This window comes from Myotis lucifugus, unplaced genomic scaffold (genome assembly GCF_000147115.1).
Source record: "Myotis lucifugus unplaced genomic scaffold, Myoluc2.0 scaffold_958, whole genome shotgun sequence".
Classification (NCBI taxonomy): domain Eukaryota; kingdom Metazoa; phylum Chordata; class Mammalia; order Chiroptera; family Vespertilionidae; genus Myotis; species Myotis lucifugus.
This window is the reverse complement of record NW_005872006.1, coordinates 30,633-52,060: the sequence shown is the minus strand read 5'-3', so window position 1 is coordinate 52,060 and position 21,428 is coordinate 30,633. Positions and strand designations below refer to the sequence as shown.

Here is a 21,428-nt window from a genome sequence, read left to right as displayed (position 1 = left end):
ACCCTCCCAGCAGGGGGAGTGCAGACCACTGACAGCTCCCAGGTGAGCCCCTTTGCCTTTGAGTGCTCTTGGCTGAAGGGAACCTCCTCTCTCAAGCTCACCCCATTTTCTGGTGCAGCTTGCATCCAGTGACTGGGAAGTGAACAGCATAAAAGACATTCCCGTCCCCCCCAGAGGACCTGTTGCAGGGGCTGTGGATGAAGCCCAGTCAATGGGGCCAGGACATTTGACAGATGACACAGCTGCCGGGGACCCACATTTACTGGGCAGTGCAGGTCCCCTTCCCATGTGCAGAGGAAAGCATATATGAACTCCAGAAAAGGCCGGGTTGGCCCCTGTAGGTCTGTATCTGACTGCATATATGCAAACATGAATGCACATTACATATCCATGTGTGTGCACGGAGGTCTGAGAAGGCTTATGTGACATGTGGTTATGAGCGTGCATGGATGAGTGTGCATGGAGGCGTGAGTGTGTGCATACAGGCCCACATGTTCACCAGTGAGCCTGTGTGAGGGTTCAGACAACTCACGGAGGCACCTCCCCCTGTGCCCTCTCCCTCGTGTACCCCAGGATCTGCACCCAAATACCCGTGTGTGTTAACCCCTCTCTAACCCCACAGCCATGCTCCAGGCTCTCCCTGGGCTCTGATCCTCTCCTAAGCTGTTAAAACAGCTCCTTCTCCTCACATCTCAGCCTCTTCCAGGAAGCCTTCCTTGGTGAAGCCAACACAAATTCCAAGTGTTCAATTTAAAATATATATATATTTCTATTGATTTCAGAGAGAACGGTGAGGGAGAAATAGAAAGTTCAATGATGAGAGAGAATCACTGATTGGCTGCCTCCTGCACGCCCCACACAGGGGATTAAACCTTTGCTGGAATCAGACCCGAGACCCTCCAGTCTGCAGGCTGGTGTTCTATCCACTGAGCAAAACCAGTCAGGGCCCAGTCATTCTCTCCTGTCGTGGTGTGTTCTCACCAATGACTTACGTGTTCGCTTGGCTCTCTGTTTCTTTTGTCCCCATCAGACGGGAGCTTCCCGGGGGTGGGGTTGTCCCAACAGGAGACTGGGAGGTGCCCAAGCACGGAAACTGCTTCTAGGCCCACAGGGGACTGGACTCCTCCTGACTCTGTCTCCCAGACTGAGCTCCAGAAGCCTGGGAGGGGCGGGAGCCGGGGACCACACTCCCTGCACCAGCCCCTTCCTGGCTCCTGATGACCTGGGGGAGTCACACCGAGCGAGCTGTGGGCCTGGGTGGGAACCTGGGTCTCCATCCTGACTTGTGTGACTTGGGAGGCTCTGGGCTTCTGGGCTCAGGTGCCTCCTCTGCATGTGAGGGGTTCGGAGGCGGCCTAGGGCCCTTGGCCTGCACAGCTCTGTTGGGGCCCAGTCTCCTAGGTCCTGTGCAGCTCCTTTCTTCCTACTTCCTGTCCTTGAAGCTTGTGAGGCAGATGATTTCACTCCATATTTAATAGAGGAACATTTTACGAAGAAATGTGAGCAGAGATGAGCTAAGGTGCTCAGCAGACAGCGAGGGTTGAACACACAGGGACAGGGAGGGATGGAGCTCAGGCTCTGTAGTCAACACTGGGGCCTCCAGGTCCAGCGCAGGGAGGAACCAGCAGGGAGGAGCAGCTACGGGTCAGGAGCCAAGACCCAGCCAGAGCCCCAGGCAGCTCTCCTTGTGGAGTAAGAGCCCAGCAGGAAACCTCTTCAGGCTGCCAAGGGGCCAGACAGAAGGTTCTTTCCTGCCCATGTCTCCATGATCACCTCAGCTCAGGAGTCCTGCAGACAGAGGACAGTGCTGTTCCCAGGCCCAGCCAGCAGGGACGCTGCCCTCCCAGGCCTCCTGCTGTGGCTCCCAAGTGAGAAGAAAAGATCTGAGGCCACAGGAGCCAAAGCTGCTTTAGAGCTGCCTCTCACCAGGCAGGAGGAGACCCTGCAGTGTAAGTGGCTGCCAGAACCACACCCAGGCTCCCCGCTATCTGTCCCCTGGCTCGTCCCCTGCACCTTCTGTTCTAGGGAAACCGAATGCGTCCCTGAGAGAGGATTCAAGAGCATTACCTGTGGGCTGAAGTCCAGAGTGTCCTGGGAAGAGAAGGAAGATGCTACTTAAAAGATATGAAGGTAAGTGTGTCCCCAAACACAGGGTCCCCGCCCAGGCCACCTGAGCTTCTCTAGCAGCACCCCACCCGCTGACACCAGAGCAGGAATGAGAGCAGAAGCTGAGAGCACTGGCCCCGAAGCTGTCACTGTCCAGTGTCATTAGTGACCGCAGGGCCTGCTCCTCCATGTACCCCAGGATCTGCACCCAAATACCCGTGTGTGTTAACCCCTCTCTAACCCCACAGCCATGACTCCTCATGTCTCCACTCTGAGAACCGGGAGCTGGTTATTTCTGCATTTCCAGGGAACATGAGACCGACAGGGAAAGAGAGGCTTCTACTGCGTTGTCATACCCAGAGCTCACCCAGCAAAGCCCCAGGTCCCCCCACCGTCTCGGGGCCTCGGCTGCCAGCAGGCTCCTTACCTTTCTGAGCCCTGAAGTAAATGAGCAGCCCCGCCCCGAGGAAGAGCAGCCCCAGCACGAAGCCCCCGGCTCCACTCAGCACCTTGCTCTGTGCGGATCCAGACTGGGCCCCTGAGAAAAGAAGCTGGTTTTAGTGGGTTTTAGCCCAAAGCAACTTCTCTACTGGAGACCCTGGGATTGAGAGCTGGGGGGGGTGGGTGGGTATAGGGGGGAGCTGCCCTAGAAGAAGCAAAACAACATCTATTTCCACAAACGAGACTGAGGTCACACTGAGCAGGTACAAGGCCCAGGCACTGGCCTCAGGTCCCCTCACTCCCAACCCAAGGCCACTGCTTCGGCCTCTGAGGCTGCGGAGTCCGGGGCTCATTACCTCCAGGACTTGGCCCGGGTGACAGAGCCACAGACGGCAGAGCAAATGGGGCTCTCCTGCGGCAGGAAGGTCCCCACACTGTGGAGGACGCGCCTCTTCCCAGATCACAGTGGGCAGCTCAGCGCAGGCAGCAGCACCCACCCAGCCCGACAGGGGATGGTGCCCAGGGCCAAGGGGCACCATGAGGGGAGAGTGTGGGGAATTCAGAGCAGGACAGACAGGGAGGCATCCCAGGGCTATGGATGTTCACAGAAGTGATCACAGGGCTACCCTTCGGCCTGTGCGGAAGGAAGACAGAGCAAAGGAAAACGGGGTGTGGGGAGAGGGGACCCTGAGCCTCAGGGACAAGCAAAGGCCCCTGAGGGGGGAGGGGTGTGAGGTCAGAGGGCGTCTCACTCCATTCCACGGTGACAGGGCTGGTGCTGCTGGGGTGCCGCACTTGGCAGGTGTAGACCTCCCCGCTCCGGGGAACTGTCTCCAGCATCACCAGGGTCTGGAAGGTCCAGTCCCCGTTCCGGATCAGGCCCGTGGACACCACCCCGGCCTCCTCTTCCTGGCCGTTGCGCAGCCAGCGGACCTCAATGTGGCCCGGATAGAAGCCGTTCACGGAGCAGACCAGGAGGTTGTGGTGCTGCAGGCGCTGGGTCTTTGCAGGATACACGGTCACTGTGGGCTCAGCTGGGACAGAGAAGGCGGAGGGAGACGTGAGCAGGACAGGCAGGCCCCATGGTTGCCCCCCTTCGGCCTTATCTCCAGTCCCAGGCTCCAGGCCTGGGCAAGCCCCCCTCAAATCCACCCTGTGGCCCAGCAGCAGGTAATGCCATGGGCCTTGAATCTCTGCCTAAGCCCAGGCCACTGGATTTGAGAGACATTGAGGAAATTTGGGGGATTTTTCATATCTTGAAACAGTTACTCATTGTTGAATGAAGTGTTTACAAATCTTTGCAAGGCACAGAGTGTGTGAGTTCCAGTGTGATTTCTGGGGCAGGGCTGCCTGGGTCACATCCAGGCTGTGCCTCTTACTGGGTGATCCTGGGAGACCCTCTCAGCTCAGCTCCTCACCTGCAAAGGGGGTGATAATGCTAACTCACCGCTTAAGGACATAGGAGGACCAATGGCCCTGAAACATGTACAACAGCGGCTGGAATGTAGCCGTCACTATATGTCAGCTGTTTATCACATATGGAGAGAGAACACAAGGAAAGCAGATGGAGAAACTGGGGAACAGCTTGGGAAGATGGGACTCAGGGTGTGAAGTCCTGGGAATGCGATCACACCTGAGAACAGAGATGGTTCCCCTGGAAGCAGTAAAGACTGGGGATTCCCTAGCTCCAGAGGCTGAGTCCTGAGGGAGAGGGAGGAGCAGGGCAGCATCATTATAACACTCACAGTGACACTCACTGTGCAATCCGCTCCTTCTCAAAAGAAGCCAACCTGTTATTGGGATTGTTGACATTTTTTTTTTTCGCTAAAAGTATTACAAAGGGTATTACATAAGTGTCCTTCCCCCCCCACCCTTGACAAGCCCCTGCCCTCCCTTACCCCCCAGTGTCTTATGTCCATTAGTTATGGTTATATGGATGCATACAAGTCCTTCGGTTGATCTCTTACTCCCCTCCCTCCTGTCCCCCAACCCTCCCTGGCCTTCCCACTGCAGTTCGACAATCAGTTTGAGGCAGCTCTGCCACTGTATTTATTATTGTTCGAAAGTTTGTAATGGTCTTAATTATCCACGAAAGAGTGAGATCATGTGGTATTTTTCCTTCATTGACTGGCTTGTTTCACTTAGCATAACGCTCTCCAGTTCCATCCATGCTATTGCAAATGGTAAGAGTTCCTTCTTTTTTACAGCAGCATAGTATTCCATCGTGTAGATGTACCACAGTTTTCTAATCCATTCATCTACTGATGGGCACTTAGGCTGTTTCCAGATCTTAGCTATGGTGAATTGTGCTGCTATGAACATCTGGGTGCATATATCCTTTCTGATTGGTGTTTCTGGTTTCTTGGGATATATTCCTAGAAGTGGGATCACAGGGTCAAATGGGAGTTCCATTTCCAATTTTTTGAGGAACCTCCATACTGCCTTCCATAGTGGTTGCACCAGTCTGCATTCCCACCAGCAGTGCACAAGTGTTCCTTTTTCTCCACATCCTCTCCAGCACTTGTCGTTTGTTGATTTGTTGATGATGGCCATTCTGACAGGTGTGAGATGGTACCTCATTGTTGTTTTGATTTGCATCTCTCGGATGATTAGTGACTTTGAGCATGTTTTCATATGTCTCTTGGCTTTCTGAATGTCCTCTTTTGAAAGGTGTCTATTTAGCTCCTTTGCCCATTTTTTGATTGGATTGTTTATCTTCTTTTTGTTAAGTTGTATGAGTTCCCTATAAATTTTGGAGATTAAGCCCTTATCAGATATGACGTTGGCAAATATGTTTTCCCACGAGGTGGGTTTTCTTGTTGTTTTGTTGATGGTTTCTTTTGCTGTGCAGAAGCTTTTTATTTTGATGTAGTCCCATTTGTTCATTTTCTCTTTAGTTTCAACTGCCCTAGGAGCTGTATCAGTGAAGACATTGTTTTGGCATATGTCTGAGATTTTTTTGCCTTTGTATTCTTCTAGAATTTTTATGGTTTCCTGTCATACATTTAAGTCCTTTATCCATTTTGAGTTTATTCTTGTGTATGGTGTAAGTTGGTGGTCTAGTTTCATTTTCTTGCATATATCTGTCCAATTTTCCCAACACCATTTATTGAAGAGACTATCTTGGCTCCATTGTATGTTCATGCCTCCTTTGTCAAAAATTAATTGAGCATATTGGTTCGGGCTAATTTCTGGACTCTCTATTCTATTCCACTGATCTATATGTCTGTTCTTGTGCCAGTACCAGGCAGTTTTGAGAACAGTGGCTTTGTAATACAGCTTGATATCTGGCATTGAGATCCTGCCTACTTTGTTCTTTCTCAGGATCGTTGCAGCTATTCGGGGTCTTTTTTTATTCCAGATGAATTTTTGGAGAGTTCGTTCTAGATCTTTGAAGAAGGCCATTGGTATTTTAATGGGGAGTGCGTTGAATGTATAGATTGCTTTGGGTAGTATAGACATTTTAATGATGTTGATTCTACCAATCCAAGAACATGGTATGTTCTTCCATCTGTTTATGTCTTCCTCTATCTCTTTTTTCAACGTCCTGTAGTTTTCTGAGTAGAGGTCTTTAATCTCTTTAGTTAAGTTTATTCCTAGGTATCTTAATTTTTTTGGTGCGATGGTAAATGGGATTGTTTTTCTAATCTCTCTTTCTGAAAGTTCACTATTGGAGTATAGAAATGCCTCAGATTTCTTGGGGTTAATTTTGTATCCTGCTACATTGCCAAATTCATGTATTAAGTCTAGTAGCTTTTTGATGGAGTCTCTAGGGTTTTGTATGTATAATATCATGTCATCTGCAAATAAGGACAGTTTACTTCCTCTTTTCCAATTTGGATGCCTTTTATTTCTTCTTCTTGCCTAATTGCAATGGCTAATACTTCCAGTACTATGTTGAACAGGAGTGGTGAGAGTGGGCATCCCTGTCTTGTTCCTGTTCTTAGGGGAAATGGTGTTAGTTTTGTCCATTGAGTATGATGTGGCTGTGGGCCTGTCATATATGGCTTTTATTATGTTGAGGTATGATCCTTCTACTCCCACCTTGCTGAGAGTTTTATCAAAAATGGGTGTTGGATTTTGTCGAATGCTTTTTCTGCATCAATTGATATGACCATGTGGTTTTTTTCTTTCAATTTGTTTATGTGATGTATCACATTTATTGATTTACGGATGTTGTACCATCCTTGCATCTCTGGGATAAATCCTACTTGGTCATGGTGTATGATCCTTCTGAAGTACTGCTGGATCCGATTTGCTAAGATTTTGTTGAGGATTTTGGCATCTATGTTCATGAGGGATATTGGCCTGTAATTCTCTTTCATTGTGATGTCTTTACCTGGTTTTGGTATTAGGGTGATGCTGGCTTCATAGAATGAGCTTGGAAGCGTTCCTTCCTCTTGAATTTTTTGTAGTAGTCTGAGGAGGGTAGGTTTTAGTTCTTCCTTGAATGTTTGGTAAAACTCCCCTGGGAAGCCGTCTGGCCCTGGGCTTTTGTTTGCTGGAAGCTTTCTGATGACTGCTTCAATTTCTTCCATAGTTATTGGCCTATTGAGGTTTTTAGATTCTTCCTGTTTGAGTTTTGGAATGTTGTATTTTTCTAGGAATTTGTCCATTTCCTCCAGGTTGTCTAGTTTGTTGGAGTAGAGTTGCCCGTAGTATTGTTTAACAATCATTTGTATTTCTGTGGGGTCTGTTGTTATTTCGCCTCTATCATTTCTGATTTGGTTTATTTGGGACCTCTCCCTTTGCTTCTTGGTGAGCCTGGCTAGGGGTTTGTCAATCTTGTTTATCCTTTCAAAGAACCAGCTCTTGGTTTCATTGATTTTCTGTATTGTTTTTTTGGTCTCTATGTCATTGATTTCTGCTCTAATCTTTATTATCTCCTTCCTTCTGCTCACTCTGGGCTTTTCTCGTTGCTCTCTTTCTAATTCTTTGAGTTGTAGAGTTAGATGATTGACTACCATTTTTTCTTGTTTTTTGAGATAGGCCTGTAGAGCTATAAACTTTCCTCTCAGGACTGCTTTCATTGTGTCCCAGAGGTTTTGGATTGTTGTGTTTTCATTGTCATTAGTGTCCAGGATGTTTTTAATTTCTTCTTTGATGTCATCGGTAACCCAATCAATATTTAATAACATGCTATTCAGCTTCCAAGTGTTTGAGTATTTTGGGTTGTTTTTATTGTAGTTTATTTCTAACATTATGCCATCGTGGTCTGCGAAGAAGCTTTTTATGATTTCAATCTTCTTGAATTTGTGGAGACTTTGCTTGTGACCCAATATGTGGTCTATTTTTGATTATGTCCCATGAGCACCTGAGAGGAATGTATATTCCGCAGCTGTGGGGTGTAGTGTTCTGAAGATGTCAATTAAGTCCATCTGATCTAGTGAGTCATTTAGGATTGCTGTTTCTTTGCTGATTGTTTGTCTAGCGGATTTATCCAGTGATGTCAGTGGTGTATTAAAGTCCCCTACTATGATTGTGTTATTGTCGATATCTCCCCTGATATCTTCCAGAAGTTTTCTTATGTATGTGGGTGCTCCTGCATTGGGTGCATATATGTTTACCAGGGTTATATCTTCTTGTTGTATTGATCCCTTTAGTATTATGAAGTGGCCTTCCTTATCTCTGGTTATGGCCTTCACATTGAGATGTATTTTGTCAGATATAAGTATTGCTACCCCAGCTTTCTTTTCCTTTCCATTTGCGTGAAAGATATTTTTCCATCCCTTCACTTTCAGTCTGTGTGAGTCCCTTCTAATGAGGTGGGTCTCTTGTAGACAGCAGATGTATGGGTCATGTTTTTTTATCCATTCAGCCACTTGATGTCTTTTGGTTGGAGCATTTAGTCCATTTACATTTAAAGTTATTATTGAAAGGTACTTGTTTGTAGCCATTTCTTTTTGTGTGTGTGTGTGGCTGTTTTCTTTCTGAGCTTGATGTTTCTTCTTTTTACACCAGTCCCTTTAGCATTTCTTGCATGGCTGGCTTGGTGGTGATAAACTCCCTTAGCCCTTTTTGTCTGTGAAGCTTCTTATTTCCCCTTCAATTTTGAATGATAGCCTTGCTGGATAGAGTATTCTTGGATTCAGTCCTTTGCTTTGCATCACTTTGTAGATTTCCGTCCATTCTTTTCTGGCCTGATGTGTTTCTGTTGAGAAATCATTTGATAATCTAATGGGAGATCCCTTGTATGTTACTTTCCGTCTCTCTCTTGCAGCCTGTAAGATTCTCTCTTTATCCTGAACATTTGCCATGGTAATTATGATGTGTCTTGGTGTGGGTCTTTTCGGGTTCACCTTGTTTGGGACTCTCTGGGCTTGTGTGACTTTTTTCTTCCCCACCTCAGGGAAGTTTTCTGATATTATTTCTTCGAATAGGTTTTCTAATCCATGTTCATCTTTCTGTTGTTCTGGCACCCCTATTATTCGTATGTTGCTTCGTTTCATGTTGTCCCAAAGTTCCCTTAGGCTCTCCTCCTGCCTTTTAATTTTTTTCTCCATTTGCAGTACAGTTTGAGTGTGTTTTGCTTCCTTGTCTTCTAATTCACTAATTCGGTCCTCCGCTTCTCCCAGTCTACTGTTGATGCTTTCAATGGAGTTTTTTATTGAAGCTATGTCGCTCTTCATTTCTTCTTGGGACTTACTTAAGTTGTTGATTTTTTCATCTGTTTCTTCTAGCTTCTTGCATAAGTAGTTGAGTTTTTCATCTGTTTCTTCTTGCTTCTTGAACATCCGGTGCATGTACTCTAGGAACCTTATTCTGAATTCTTTTTCCGTCATGTTGCATATCTCTGTCTCACTTAGCTGCTTTTCTGGCGAGTCCTCCTTTTCTTTCCTTTGGGGGTTTCTTTGTCTTCACTGACATGACTAGTTGTTGAATCGTTCAGTGGCTGGACCCTGGGTGGCAGTGGCTGCTCCCTGGGTGGCAGTGGCTGCTCCCTGGGTGGCAGTGGCTCCTCGGGCTGTGGTTGCTCCTTGGGCAGTTGTGGTAGCAGCGGCTCCTCTGTTGATAGCAGAGCCTCTGGTGGGTGCTGTTCACAGCTGTGGTGGCTCTTCTGGCTGGTGGAGGGAGGCTTCACACACAGCAACTGTTCCCCAGGCAGAGCGTATGGTGATCAGGAGGCCGCTGTTGCTTGAATCTGCTGCGTTGATTTAAAGGCACAAAATACAACACAACAAGGCACAACGTACCAGGCACTAAACACTATTGTATTTACGATATTACTAACCCCAAATAAAGGTGGCCCCCCGAGCTAAGAGAGTTGAGAGATAAGGGGGAAAGAAGAGAAAAAGGTAGAAGAGACAAAAGAAAGAAAGAAAAAAAGGAGTGCAAAAATGAAATTGGGAAAAGGGAGGGGAAAAAGAGGAGGAAAAAAAAAAGTAAGAGAGAAAAGAGAATGAAGTATAAAAGGGGAAGAGACTATTTATATGAGGAGAAAACTCCTATAGGTCCTCCACTAATACCAACAAATTACAGCAACAGATTCCTGGAGATGAATACAAACTACAAACAACCAATAATATCAAGCGATGCAAGGGGAAACAGAAACACAGAAATAACCAGGGGAGGGGGGGGAGAGGGAGGGGCAGGAAAATAAAAAGAATAAGCAGTCTAACCTCACAAACAATTCAAAAAAACAAAACAAAACAAAACAAAAAAAACCCCAATATACTCGTCAATCAAGCAAACAACAATAACACAATAGAGAGAGAAAAGAAGAAGAAGAAGAGAAAAAAAATTGGATAGTGAAGGAAGATAAGGGAAAGGTGTATAAGGATTTAGAACAGGGGATTGGACGTAGGATATATAAGCAGGGTTAAATTTTGACAGGGGGTAAAAAGAATAGGGAAAATCAAAAGCTGGAGTAGGGTAAGAGAAACAGGACAGCAAAAGGGAAAAAGTGGGGAAGATTGTTTAGCACAGAGGCAAATTGAGGTAGAGAACAATGTTGCTAAAGGAACGATGAAAATAGAATGGAGAACATTAGTCCCAAAATAAAATAAAGACAAAATAAAATGACACTTAAAAGAATGGTAAAATGGTAGCGGTAAAAATACTAGTTAAAAATAAAAATGTAGTAGCTGAAAGGGCAAAATCAGGTGATGGAGAAAAAGAAAATAGAAAAACAGAAAAAAAATGTTTTCTTAGTTAAAAGGAGGAAAAGTAATTTAAAAAAATAAAAATAAAAATGTGCAGTAATGCAGGTGCTTCAGATCTTCTACTCTTCTTATTGGCCCGCCCGGAATTCAGGAGAATGTTGAGTTTCCCTCTGATACACTGCTCCTCCGTGTTGTAAGCCACAGTCCTGATTTTAAGGCCGGCCGTAAAATCCCCTTATTGCCTTATCTGTATTTACAGAAGAGTCAGTTCGTGGCTCTGCCTCTGGGTGGCAGTGTTTCTGGATTGACCTCCGAGGCTATAAGTTCTCTCCGACCAGGAGCTCTGTATTGTACCTGAACCAGCTCCGCCCAGAGCTGGTTCCCCAGGCGGCGCCACTCCCAGCTCTGTTTCCCCGGCTCCCCAAAAACAATCTTCCCCTACAAGCTCTGCTAGTGACCCCAACTGGGCAATCACATCCAATGGGGTCAACAATCAAACTCCCAGAAGTAAGAGGAAGTGTGGAAACAAGAGCCTGGGAAGCTGTTCAAACTCGCAGGGTTCCACCCTCCAGAACTGCGCGAAATGTCTGCGCATTATGTCTGCGCGCACTCAAGCCCCTGGCAACAAGTAGCCGGTTATCAGGGAAACTCTGAGGTAGCCCTTTTTGCATCCAGTCCAATTGTGGGCTCATTTATAGTGATACCTTCTGGCAGCAGCCCTGCAGGAGCCCTCCCCACTTGCGGATTACCCTGGCTTCTATGTGCACGGATTTTGGAGTGCGCAGATTTCCCCCTGCGCCCGCGCGCGCGTTCCTCGCTTCAACCTGAACTGCAAACCGCACCTTTGGGGTAAGTCTAACCTTTCTGTGGAGAGATGCAGGTCTCCGCTGGGCTCTTGTAGTCACGCTGCTTGCGAGTCGTTGCCTCCGGGTTGGTAGGCGCTGGGTTAGTAGCCGTTCTCTGGATGCCGGTAACCGGTAGCCGCAACCCAAGATGGCGCGGTCTCGCCGCTGCGCTGGCGCCCAGGGGGAGGTTTCAGTCTCAATCTCTAACCATCCGCATTTTTTAGGAGTTCTCTGTCTTTCCTGGCTGCAGACTGCCTCTCAGCTGAGCCTCCCCAGCTTGATCGGGCTGATTGTTACCCGTTTCAGCTGCTCGCCCCTATCTGCTCCGGGATAAAGCACCAACACGTCCGTCTAAGCCTCCGCCATTTACAAAATCTCAACAAAGTTAATTGTAGGTCATTTAAAATCTGGGCAATATGGTTTGCAAAGAAGTTCATTTATTTAGTTCTGACCCCTAAAATCCCACATTATATCTTTAGGTTAAAAAGAAAAAAGATGCCGAAACCGGGTTGGCTCAGTGGATAGAGCGTCGGCCTGCGGACTGAAGGGTCCCAGGTTCGATTCCGGTCAGGGGCATATACCTGGGTTGCGGGCCATTGTTGACATTTTATAATTGTCTCTCTTTTCAACCTGACATTTGAGCTCAGGGCAGGGGCTGGGACTCATTAATATGTGTGCTTCGTGCTTGAGACCAGGCTCAATAAATACAGATTAGGAGGAGGAATAGGAGGAAGGGGAGGAGGAGGAGGAGGAGAATGAGGATTAGGAGGAACCCGGGGGAAACATTTTTACTGGACCTCAAAAGGGTAGATTTAAGATTGATGGAAAGTCATTGCTAGCGACTTCTGAGTGTATTTCATTACATTAAAGATGTTTAAATTCCTCACATGGAAAGTAATAAAACAGAATGAAAACACAAGCCAGGAGCTGGAGAAAATGCCGCATCAATGTTAGCAAAGTGTCCATCTTGCTGCCTAGAGAACCTAGAAAATCACTGAGAAAAAGGCCCGGACCACAGGGATGACGGACAATAGGCCATTCCTAGAGCAGGAACAGCCATTAGCCAACAGGTACGTGAAAACTGTTCAAGAACCTTAGAAATCAAAGAAGGATAAATTAAATATAAAAAACAAATTTTCAAGTGAGTATTTGGCAACATTGAAAAAATATTTAACAAAATAGAATGTGAGGTAAATTGTCTCAACTCTAAACAGTTAACATGTAATTACTTAAATGCTGTCAGCCTGTGCAGATGTGACATCAGTGTGTTAAGTAACAAATTACAATTAGACCCTGGCTCACCATCACCCCCTCTGTAAACACAGGGGCACTGAGGGGGGAACAAGACACTGAGACCTGAAAGGAGCTCAGAGAGGCCAGAGGTGCCTCGGAGGCCCCGCCCCTCACACCCAGCCTGACCCTCTGCCCAGGGAAAGGCTTGTGCACCCAGCACCCCTATTCCAGGGCTCAGGGTCAGGGGGGGTTTGCCAAGACAGTCCGACTCCCTCCTCCCACCTCCTACCCTCCCCCGACTGGACAGGACTGGGCACCCCCAGAAACGCCCTACACAGGACAGGACTCAGGGTCCCCACAGCCGCCCTCAGGCCCCTCAGGGGTGCTCCTCACAGCCCTGTGTGCGCACCCCTTCCCCCGCCATCACTCCTTCCTCCCCCCCTCCCCCCCGCGCTCACTTTTCCTCTGCACCAGGAATCCTGTCACCCTGTAGGCCTCTCTGCAGAACGTGTCCACATAGGCCCTCCTCTGCTCCAGTTCGCCCTCCAGGCTGTTCCAGTGCTCGGCGTCCAGCCGCCCCAGCTCGGTCAGTGCGAGGAACTCCCCCACGTCGCTGTCGAAGCGCAAGTCTTCCTGACCATTGTGGATGTATCTCTCCAGGTACCGCACCCGCTCCGTCCCGTTGGAGAAATGACACTCGTGTTTTACCTGCTCCAGGAAATGCGCTGCGGGGACAGGAAGGACCTGTCACGTCACGTGGGTGAGACAAGATAGTGACGTCGCCCAGTGCAGGGCGCCAGGCAGTGGGGACACAGGCCCCGGCACCCCCACTGCCAGCGCCCGGGGACCCTCCTTGGGGCTGGGAGGCCACAGGGCAGGGAGACCCCTGGGACCCTCAGCCACTGGGCACCCACTGGGCTGCCCCGCGGGCTCCGGGCTCCAGGCTGGGGAGGACTTGTGCCATCACTGCCTCCTCCTAGACGCCCCCCCCTCACCCCCAGCCTCTCCCCTCCCCACACCCCCCTCCTTCTGTCACCCCCTGACAGGGGACCTCGTGCCAGGCCCCAGCTGCCCGGGACCCAGGTATTAAGCCGGGCATCGCCCTCCGCTCTGCAGCTTAGAATTCACCAAAGTGCCCATCACAGCCCAACCACAGGTGCATCCACACAGGAGGGAGATGGCAGGAAAGGGGCCTGGAGCAGGGACCACAGGGTCCAAGTCCCATCAGGGGCGGGGCCAGGGCCTCTGAGTGACAGGATGTGGGGGAAGGAGGTGTAATAAATGCCCCAGGGATTAGGAACAATAGAAGGTTACAGTTAAATTAGGTCATCGCAGTCTCTGGCTCTGTTGCAAAGACCACAGCTCCCTCTTAACATTTTTTACAAACAGGTCACGGTTTAGCCAGGGGTGAAGTGCCTAACCTTTCTAAGGTATGAGCCTGTAACATTCCAAAGGCATGAACCTGTGGCCTTTGAAAGGTATGAGTCTGTGACCTGTGTTGAGAAATGGAGCTACGAACTTTGTGTGTGTTCAGCCAACCGTTTGTGGTTTTTGTGAATAAAAGCTTACTTCTACAGCTGGTCGGGGCTGCAGTTCAGTCCTTGCTACGGCAGGGTGCTGTAACTGCAGTTGCTGGCCAGCTAATAAAGGCTCCTAAATCCTACCCTTTGTCTCTGGTGGTCGTCTCTTACGGGTTGCCCCATAACAGGAGGCAAATCTTATGTGAAGGCAATGCCACCTGCGGAGCCTGAGAGAACCCATGTGCCTCCTGGGAACCCAGAGAACAGGCTCTGAGCCCAGACAGTGGGGGAGGGGACAGGAGCCTGGAGGAGGCGGGTGCTGAGAGCCTGGGGGTGAGTTAGGGGGGCTTCTGCTGCATGTAAGGGAGAGCACTGAGGAGGTTCAGGGGTTACACCCTAATCCCAATAGGCGCCCTCTCTTTCCTGCATGTCCAACCCAGGAAGCGCACAGACGCTTCCTGGGTTGGACATGGTTAAAGCAGGTGGTGGATGGAAGCTCTGACACCATCGCTGGTGCGGAGAGAGTCCCTGCAGAAATGGGAGGCCCTGACTGAGGACAGGGGGCTCCCCACGATGCACGACTCATGGAGGAGAGACGCGGAAGGTCAGCAGGGATGAGTGACCACAACTCATGACCTTTTGACAAACATCGCAGAAGGCAAAGTAAAAAGGAAGGTTTTAAACTTCAAGTGATTGAATGGGTTCAACGAGAAAGTGGTGAATTTATGTAACTGTCTAATTTTTTTCTTAATAAACCGTGAAGAGCTGCATTGGAAGGTGAGTGTGTGTGTATAAGGCGTGAGTTTAGAATTTTTAGAAACAGCCAGTGTCCAGCTGTGTTCTCAACCTCAGCACTGCTGACATTTGGACCAGAAAATTCTTTGTGGTTGGGGTGGGTGTTCTGCACACGGGATCACCACCAGTTATCAGAGAAACCACCCCCGCAATTCTGACAACCAAACATGGCTTTACATATTGCAGACGTCCCAGGGGTGGGAAGTGGTGGAAGGGGTGATGAACCATCTGAAAAATCTGGGGTGCAAAAGCCACTGTTGATTATGCAGCAGCTGGGAATTAACATAAAAATTCAGCCAATATTATCTCTGTGGAAAGTCTAGGTCTATATGACATTTATATTCTTTGGGAATCTGGTTCCAGTGAGACTATTTTTCCAGGAAAGTGAATTTGTTCAGAACCAAGATCTACCTGTTTCTTTGTGTTGCCACCTAATCACCAGGCCTCTGGCCCACTGCTTGTCTTCAATAGAAGTTACAGCCACAGCCATTTGTTTCCCATTCAGAGTCCCAACTAATTCACTTTCTAACTGCCTCCTGCTCCCGGTAATACCAGGAAGCATCAGGTTACCAGCCTTGGCTGGATGTGGACTCTCATTTCTACAGGCAGGTCCCTCAGAAGGGGAGCAGCTAAGATGACCCTCTCACATAGACAGATTACAAACAGGAGCAGGTCCCAGACTTTAGATGGAGACCTTCACATAGAAATGATGGCAGAGACGAGGGCACTCTGCTCAGACTCAGTCTATGTAACTTTTCACAAATTCTCTAGCACCTTCCTTACACAGGAGAAGTTGAAAAATAAACACGTATGCGTTGCTGTTCACTGTAGCCTGTGTGGTCAACACTATCAGGCCAGGCTCATGGGCCCAACTGAAAGGCCTCCAGATAAAGCAAATAAAAATACACAATTCCCAGCACATTTGGATTTAAGATAAGTAATTGCTATTTCTCTGAAATTCAGCTTAAATTGGGCATTCTATGTTTCCTTTGGCAACACAAGTCCAGCCGCTGATGGAATCTGAGGCGGAGGAGGGCACTTAAACTTCCTTGTGTTCCTCACGTGCCCACGACAGTCTGCACATAGTGTGAGCCCATAGGGAACTTTTCAAGGTGTAAATGCAAAATGAATGTAAATTCCCCCTAAATATTGGAACTAGCAGCTCTTGCACCTGCTGCCCCCAACCCTGAGACACACGCTGGCACATGGGAACATCAGAAATCTCAGCTCAAGTCAGACCCAGCCAAGCCCCTGTTCACAGTGGGGGTAGAAGCCCAGGCTCTAGAATGAGGAATCTAAATTAGAACATGAGCTCTCCCACTGGGTCAGATTATAAATCCCATGGGCCTTGTTCTTTATCTCTAAAATAGATTTAATAATACTGTATTCCTCACAGGATATTGTTAAGTGTGGAATTAAATAGTGATTCTTTCTGGTGCTGATCATCTAAGCACTCAATAAATAGCTTGCTATTTTAATTCTTATAAAGCCTAGGAAAGCAAGCTCACAAGATCTTTCTATTCCTTAAATTCCTAGAGCAAATAATATCTTCATCACCATTTGGCAATTGTCTTTAATCCATTTTATCACTAAACTAGAGGCCCAGTGAACAAAAATTTGTGCACTGGCGGGGGTGGGGGGTGTCCCTCAGCCTCACTGTGCCCTCTCACATTCTGGGACCCCTCGGGAGATATGGAGCTGCTGGCTTAGGCCTGCTCCCGGGTGGCAGAGGGCAGGCCCAATCCCTAGGTGCAACCCCTGGTTGGGCTCAGAGCAGGGCCGATTGGGGAGTTGGGGAGCCACCCCCTGTCACACTCAAGATAGGGTAGATGAGGAGGTTGCCACACCACCCCCTGTCACGCACAGAGCAGGGCTGATCAGGGGGTTGGGGAGCTCCCCCCTGTCACACATAGAGTAGGGCCAATAGGGGAATTGGGGCACCGCCCCCTGTCACACACAGAGCAGGGCCGATCAGGGGGTTGGGGCACTTCCCCCATCATACTCAGGGCAGAGCCGATGGGGAGGTTGCGACTCCACCCCCGTCACACACAGAGCAGGGCCCATGAGGGGGTTGGGGCGCCGCACCCTGTCACACACATAGCAGGCCGATCAAGGGGTTGAGGAGCTCTCCCCTATAAGGCACAGAGCAGGGCTGATCAGGGGGTTGGGGCGCCTTCCCCTGTCACAAACAGAGCAGGGCGGATAGGGAGGTTGTGGCCCTGCCCCCTGTCACACACAGAGCTGCAGGGCGATCAGGGGGTTTGGGCCCTTCCCCCTGACACGCTGATCCCGGTGCCGGGAGGTCTCGCGGCTCCACTGATCCCGGGTTTGGGAGGACTCACAGCTCTGCTATTCCGGTGCTGGGAGGCATATTATCCTTTTACTATATAGGATAGAGGCCTGGTGCACGGGTGGGGGTCGGCTGGTTTGCCCTGAAGGGTGTCCTGGATCAGGGTGGGGGTCCCACTTGGGTGCCTGGCCAGCCTGGATGAGGGGATGATGGCTGTTTCCAGCTGATCACACCCCCTTCAGGGTGGGGGTCGACCACTAGGGTGCCTGGCCAGTCTGGGTGAGGAGCTGAGAGCCATTTTCAGGCTAGCGGGCGAATGAAGCTTCAAATCTCTCCTTTTTTTCTTTTCTTTTTTTTTTTTATTCTTGGATTTATTTACCTTCTATGGCTGTCACTGGAACTGAGAGCCAGCTTTCTCTCTGAGGCTTGGCTCCAGCTCTGAGACTTCGTCTGCTGAAAGCAGGTATCTGGTTTGTTTGGGTTCTATAATCGAAACAGTGTTTCAACTCCAGCTCCGAGGCCTGGCTGGCTGAAAGCAGGTTTCTGGGTTTTTTTTAGCTTCTATATTTGTAACAATGTTTCTTAAACTGGAAGCTCAGAGCCCGGCAGCGGCAGGCGGGGAACATTGGCTTCTTCCGTCACTGAAGCAAGCAAGCCTCCTGTTCACTTCAAGCTGCCTGCCTGCCGGCAGCCACTTGGCTGGCAGTTAATTTGCATATCGCCCTGATTAGCCAATGGGAAGGGTAGCGGAGGTATGGCTAATTACCATGTTTCTCTATTATTAGATAGGATATCATTTTGATCACAAGGACAGAAACATTGGTGTCTGTATATAACAGGATATACATGCACCTAATATGAAAGTACTATGCTGATGAAGAAGAGAGGAACTTTCTAGATACTGAGATCTAGACTATGTCACCTGGTTCTACAATTAACCTTGTGACTCTGGGTAAGTTGCTTAAACTCTCTGAATCAGATTCCATGGGTGATTACATCTGTAATTGCTGCAGGTGAGACAGGATGGTTATGAGAGTCACACACTCAAATGTAGGCCTGGTGCACAGTAACTGCCCAAAGTGACGCTGCTCCATGCCGCAGGGACCACATTTGTCTTGTCGATGACCCAACCCTCATCCCCAGGTGGTGACTGTCTGCTCTGGTCACTAATAAACAGTGGCTGTGGAATTGGTGGCTTTCATAACCAGTCACTCTGCCTTCAAGGTCACTCCCGTGGCTCCTTGCTGATCAGTGAGCATCTCTGGTTCTCGAGTCCCCCAGCTTCTCATCAGGCTCCTTTGTTCTTATGCTTTAGGTGCAGCTGACTCCCTGAGCCCAGCGCACAGTCTCCCCGAGGACGCTGCTCAGAGGCACCTGTAATCGTCCCTCACGTCTTCAGCCCCCATCCTCTCTTCAATGGTACAATCAGGTTTCATCTCATACACTCCACTGTCTGTGAACTTCACACCCACCAAACCCAGTGCTCACTTCTCTGCATGCCCTCACTTCTCTGCCTCCTAGCAGTTCTTACCACACCTGGCCACTCCCACCTGGAAAAACCTACTTCTCCTCACTGCCCTGCATCACCTTCTCTTGGTTTTCCTCAACACACTGCACCCCTTCTCAATCTCCTTTGCTGACTCATTGGCCCTTGGTCCTCTGGGATCAGCCCTTGACATCTCTCTCTCTCTCTCTCTCCCTCTCTTTCTCTCTTTCTCTCCTCCTCCTCCTCCTCGACTTCCCTGGAGTTTAACACAGCACATGTGTCAATGACATGAACACATACACCCGCTTCCCTGGCCAGCTCTGAACTCCATGCTCCTGTATTCAACTGACCTCTTGGCAACTTCACACAAATGTCAAGAAATCATTTCAAACTTACACAAAACCTTTATTCCTAACCACCCCTTTCAAATTACTTCTTACACAGTCTTTCCTTTCTCAACACACAGCTCCACCAAGTTTATTCTAATTATTCAAGATAAAATCCTTAGGGATTGTGACTCCTCCCCCATTTCATCCATAACAAGTTGTGGAAATATCTCCCCCAGATCTGCTCACTTCCCCTTTCCCCCTGCCTTTGCTGCACACACTAACTGAAGCCCAAGCCTGTCACCTGGGAGCTCTTCCATGCTCCTCAAAGGCCCCCCGACTCCTCTTGAACCCTGTAATCCAATCCCCCCTGGAAGCTGGGGTTATTGTTTTTAATAATTATACATGGACTCTCCTTATACCCTCAGCAATTCCCACGTCTCTTCAGATAAAATTCAAACTTCTTACCCGCCCGTCAGGGCCCAATATGATTTGTCTCCCGTCTTCCCCAGCCTCTTCCTATGTCAATGTCATTCCCCAACTTGCTTGCCTGCTGCAGCCTCGCTAGCCTTCTTCCTGCCCCTTCAACACGGCAAACACCTTCCCACACTGTGGCCTCTCCCTCTCCCTCTCCCTGGGACACTTGTTCCCTAGATCCTCTCATGGTGGATTCTCTCATCATCGAGGTTTCAAATGTCTCTACATGTCACTTCCTCAGAGATAGCTCCCTAATCCCTTGAACTGACGTCAGGTGAATCCATGCTCTCTGTCCCATAACCCTGAGGTATTTTTTTTTAAAGCAATTATTGCTCTGAATTTTTTCTTTCTTAAGGGGCTCAGGGAGAAAGGAAAGGAGATGGTGGTGAGGCCCCTTGATATATCTCACATCGTAGGGAGACGCACCAACATCACAGATTCTGCTGAGGACAGAACACAGAATCCTCAAAGAGAGACCCTCTAATTCCTTTGACTCCCCATAAAATGCCAGAGAAACTTTCCTTTGGGGATAACTCAATACAATAAATGGAGCTCTGGGTGGTAATCAGTCTGAAATCATTATTTCTCAATCCTCTCAAGACCCCGATGGAAGGGGACACAGGCTGGGGAGGTTTACTGGAGGCGAGGTGAGAAGAAATGGCTGAGATACATGGAGCCCCTTGCACATCTCATAGTGGTCAGCACCAGCCTCCTTTTGTGCTGGAAAGAATCAGGATCCATATGGTAAAGGCAGGTGGCCACTGAGGAAAATGCCACCATTTTCTAAGGGACATGGCCTGGACACGGTGACAAAGCTAATTCCCTTTCTTCCTCACCCCACAACAGCTCACCCCCAAGGTGCACTTACGTGGAGTGTCCCTGGCCCAAGCCAGGGGAGGGCTCAGTGCCATCAGCATCACCTTCAGAGCGGCCATCCAGGAGCCACCGGGGAATCGCAGACACACCATGCTGGAGCTCAGAGAGGACAGGGGCAGGGAGCAGGGGGGTCTCACTCAGTGAGGACTGTGACCCTTCTCCATGGACATCCCAAAAACACCAACTGAGGCACTCATTTCTTAGTTCCTGGATTGGGTCATCTCAGTACTGAGAACCAACCAGCATCAGATGAATAGCATCACCAGTTGCTGGTCAGAGATTCAATAGGAAGGTCCTCTTCTGGAACTTAGAATTTCCTCCATTAAAAGCATTGCTTTGATTTAGTGCTTAAAGGTTTGGTCTGGTTGTGTCAGAAACACTGTGTTGGGCCCTATTGTGAGGCAGCTCTGCAATGGTTAGTGATGAGGACACAACTTGGAGCCTTTGGGGGCATTGGTCTCTCACTGCAAACAGGGCAGTTTTGCAAATGGATGAGTGAGTGTGCTGGGAGCTGAGGGTGAGGGAGGTGATTGCAAGTTAGGAGGCCTTCCATTTTCTTCTTTTTAAAATAATCTTTATTGTTGAAAGTATTACATATGTCCCCTTTTGCCCCATTGACCTCTGCTAGCCCTCCCCCACCCCCACCCCCACCTCAGGCCCTCACCACCCTATTATCTGTGTCCCTGGGTTATGCATACACGTATACAAGTTCTTTGGTTGATCTCTTCCCACCCACCCACCCTCCCCTGCCTTCCCTCTGAGGTTAGACAGTGTATTCTGTGCTTCTATGTCTCTGGATCTATTTTGTTCATCAGTTTATTTTGTTCTTCAGATTCCACATATGAGTGACATCATGTGATACTTGTCTTTCTCTGACCTGCTTATTTCGCTGTTGCACCTCAATTTAGTGCTGCAGATTTGGGGAAACGAC

At 48.8% G+C, this 21,428-nt stretch overlaps 1 protein-coding gene across 1 annotated transcript; it reads right to left on the bottom strand.

Moving 5' to 3' along the window:
- Positions 1–1,644: 1,644 nt before the first annotated feature.
- Positions 1,645–20,604, bottom strand: LOC102417581 (DLA class II histocompatibility antigen, DR-1 beta chain-like). Its single transcript, XM_006106956.3, has 6 exons — positions 20,490–20,604; positions 13,186–13,452; positions 3,300–3,581; positions 2,534–2,644; positions 2,068–2,091; positions 1,645–1,788 (listed from the first exon to the last, which is right to left on the bottom strand). Exons 1-6 carry the CDS (start codon positions 20,587–20,589, stop codon positions 1,775–1,777), a joined length of 798 nt encoding a protein of 265 aa, XP_006107018.1. The 5' UTR covers positions 20,590–20,604; the 3' UTR covers positions 1,645–1,774.
- Positions 20,605–21,428: the final 824 nt, after the last annotated feature.

What these genes read in the sequence shown, in the direction of transcription:
- LOC102417581 (XM_006106956.3), bottom strand. Translation starts at nt 20,589, where the DNA reads ATGGTGTGTCTGCGATTCCCCGGTGGCTCCTGGATGGCCGCTCTGAAG. An exon ending in TTGGGCCAGGGACACTCCAC is followed by an intron (nt 13,453 to 20,489) that starts GTAAGTGCACCT and finishes CTGTCCCCGCAG; the next exon opens with CGCATTTCCTGGAGCAGGTA. An exon ending in CCCTGTCACCGTGGAATGGA is followed by an intron (nt 2,645 to 3,299) that starts GTGAGACGCCCT and finishes TTCTTTTCTCAG; the next exon opens with GGGCCCAGTCTGGATCCGCA.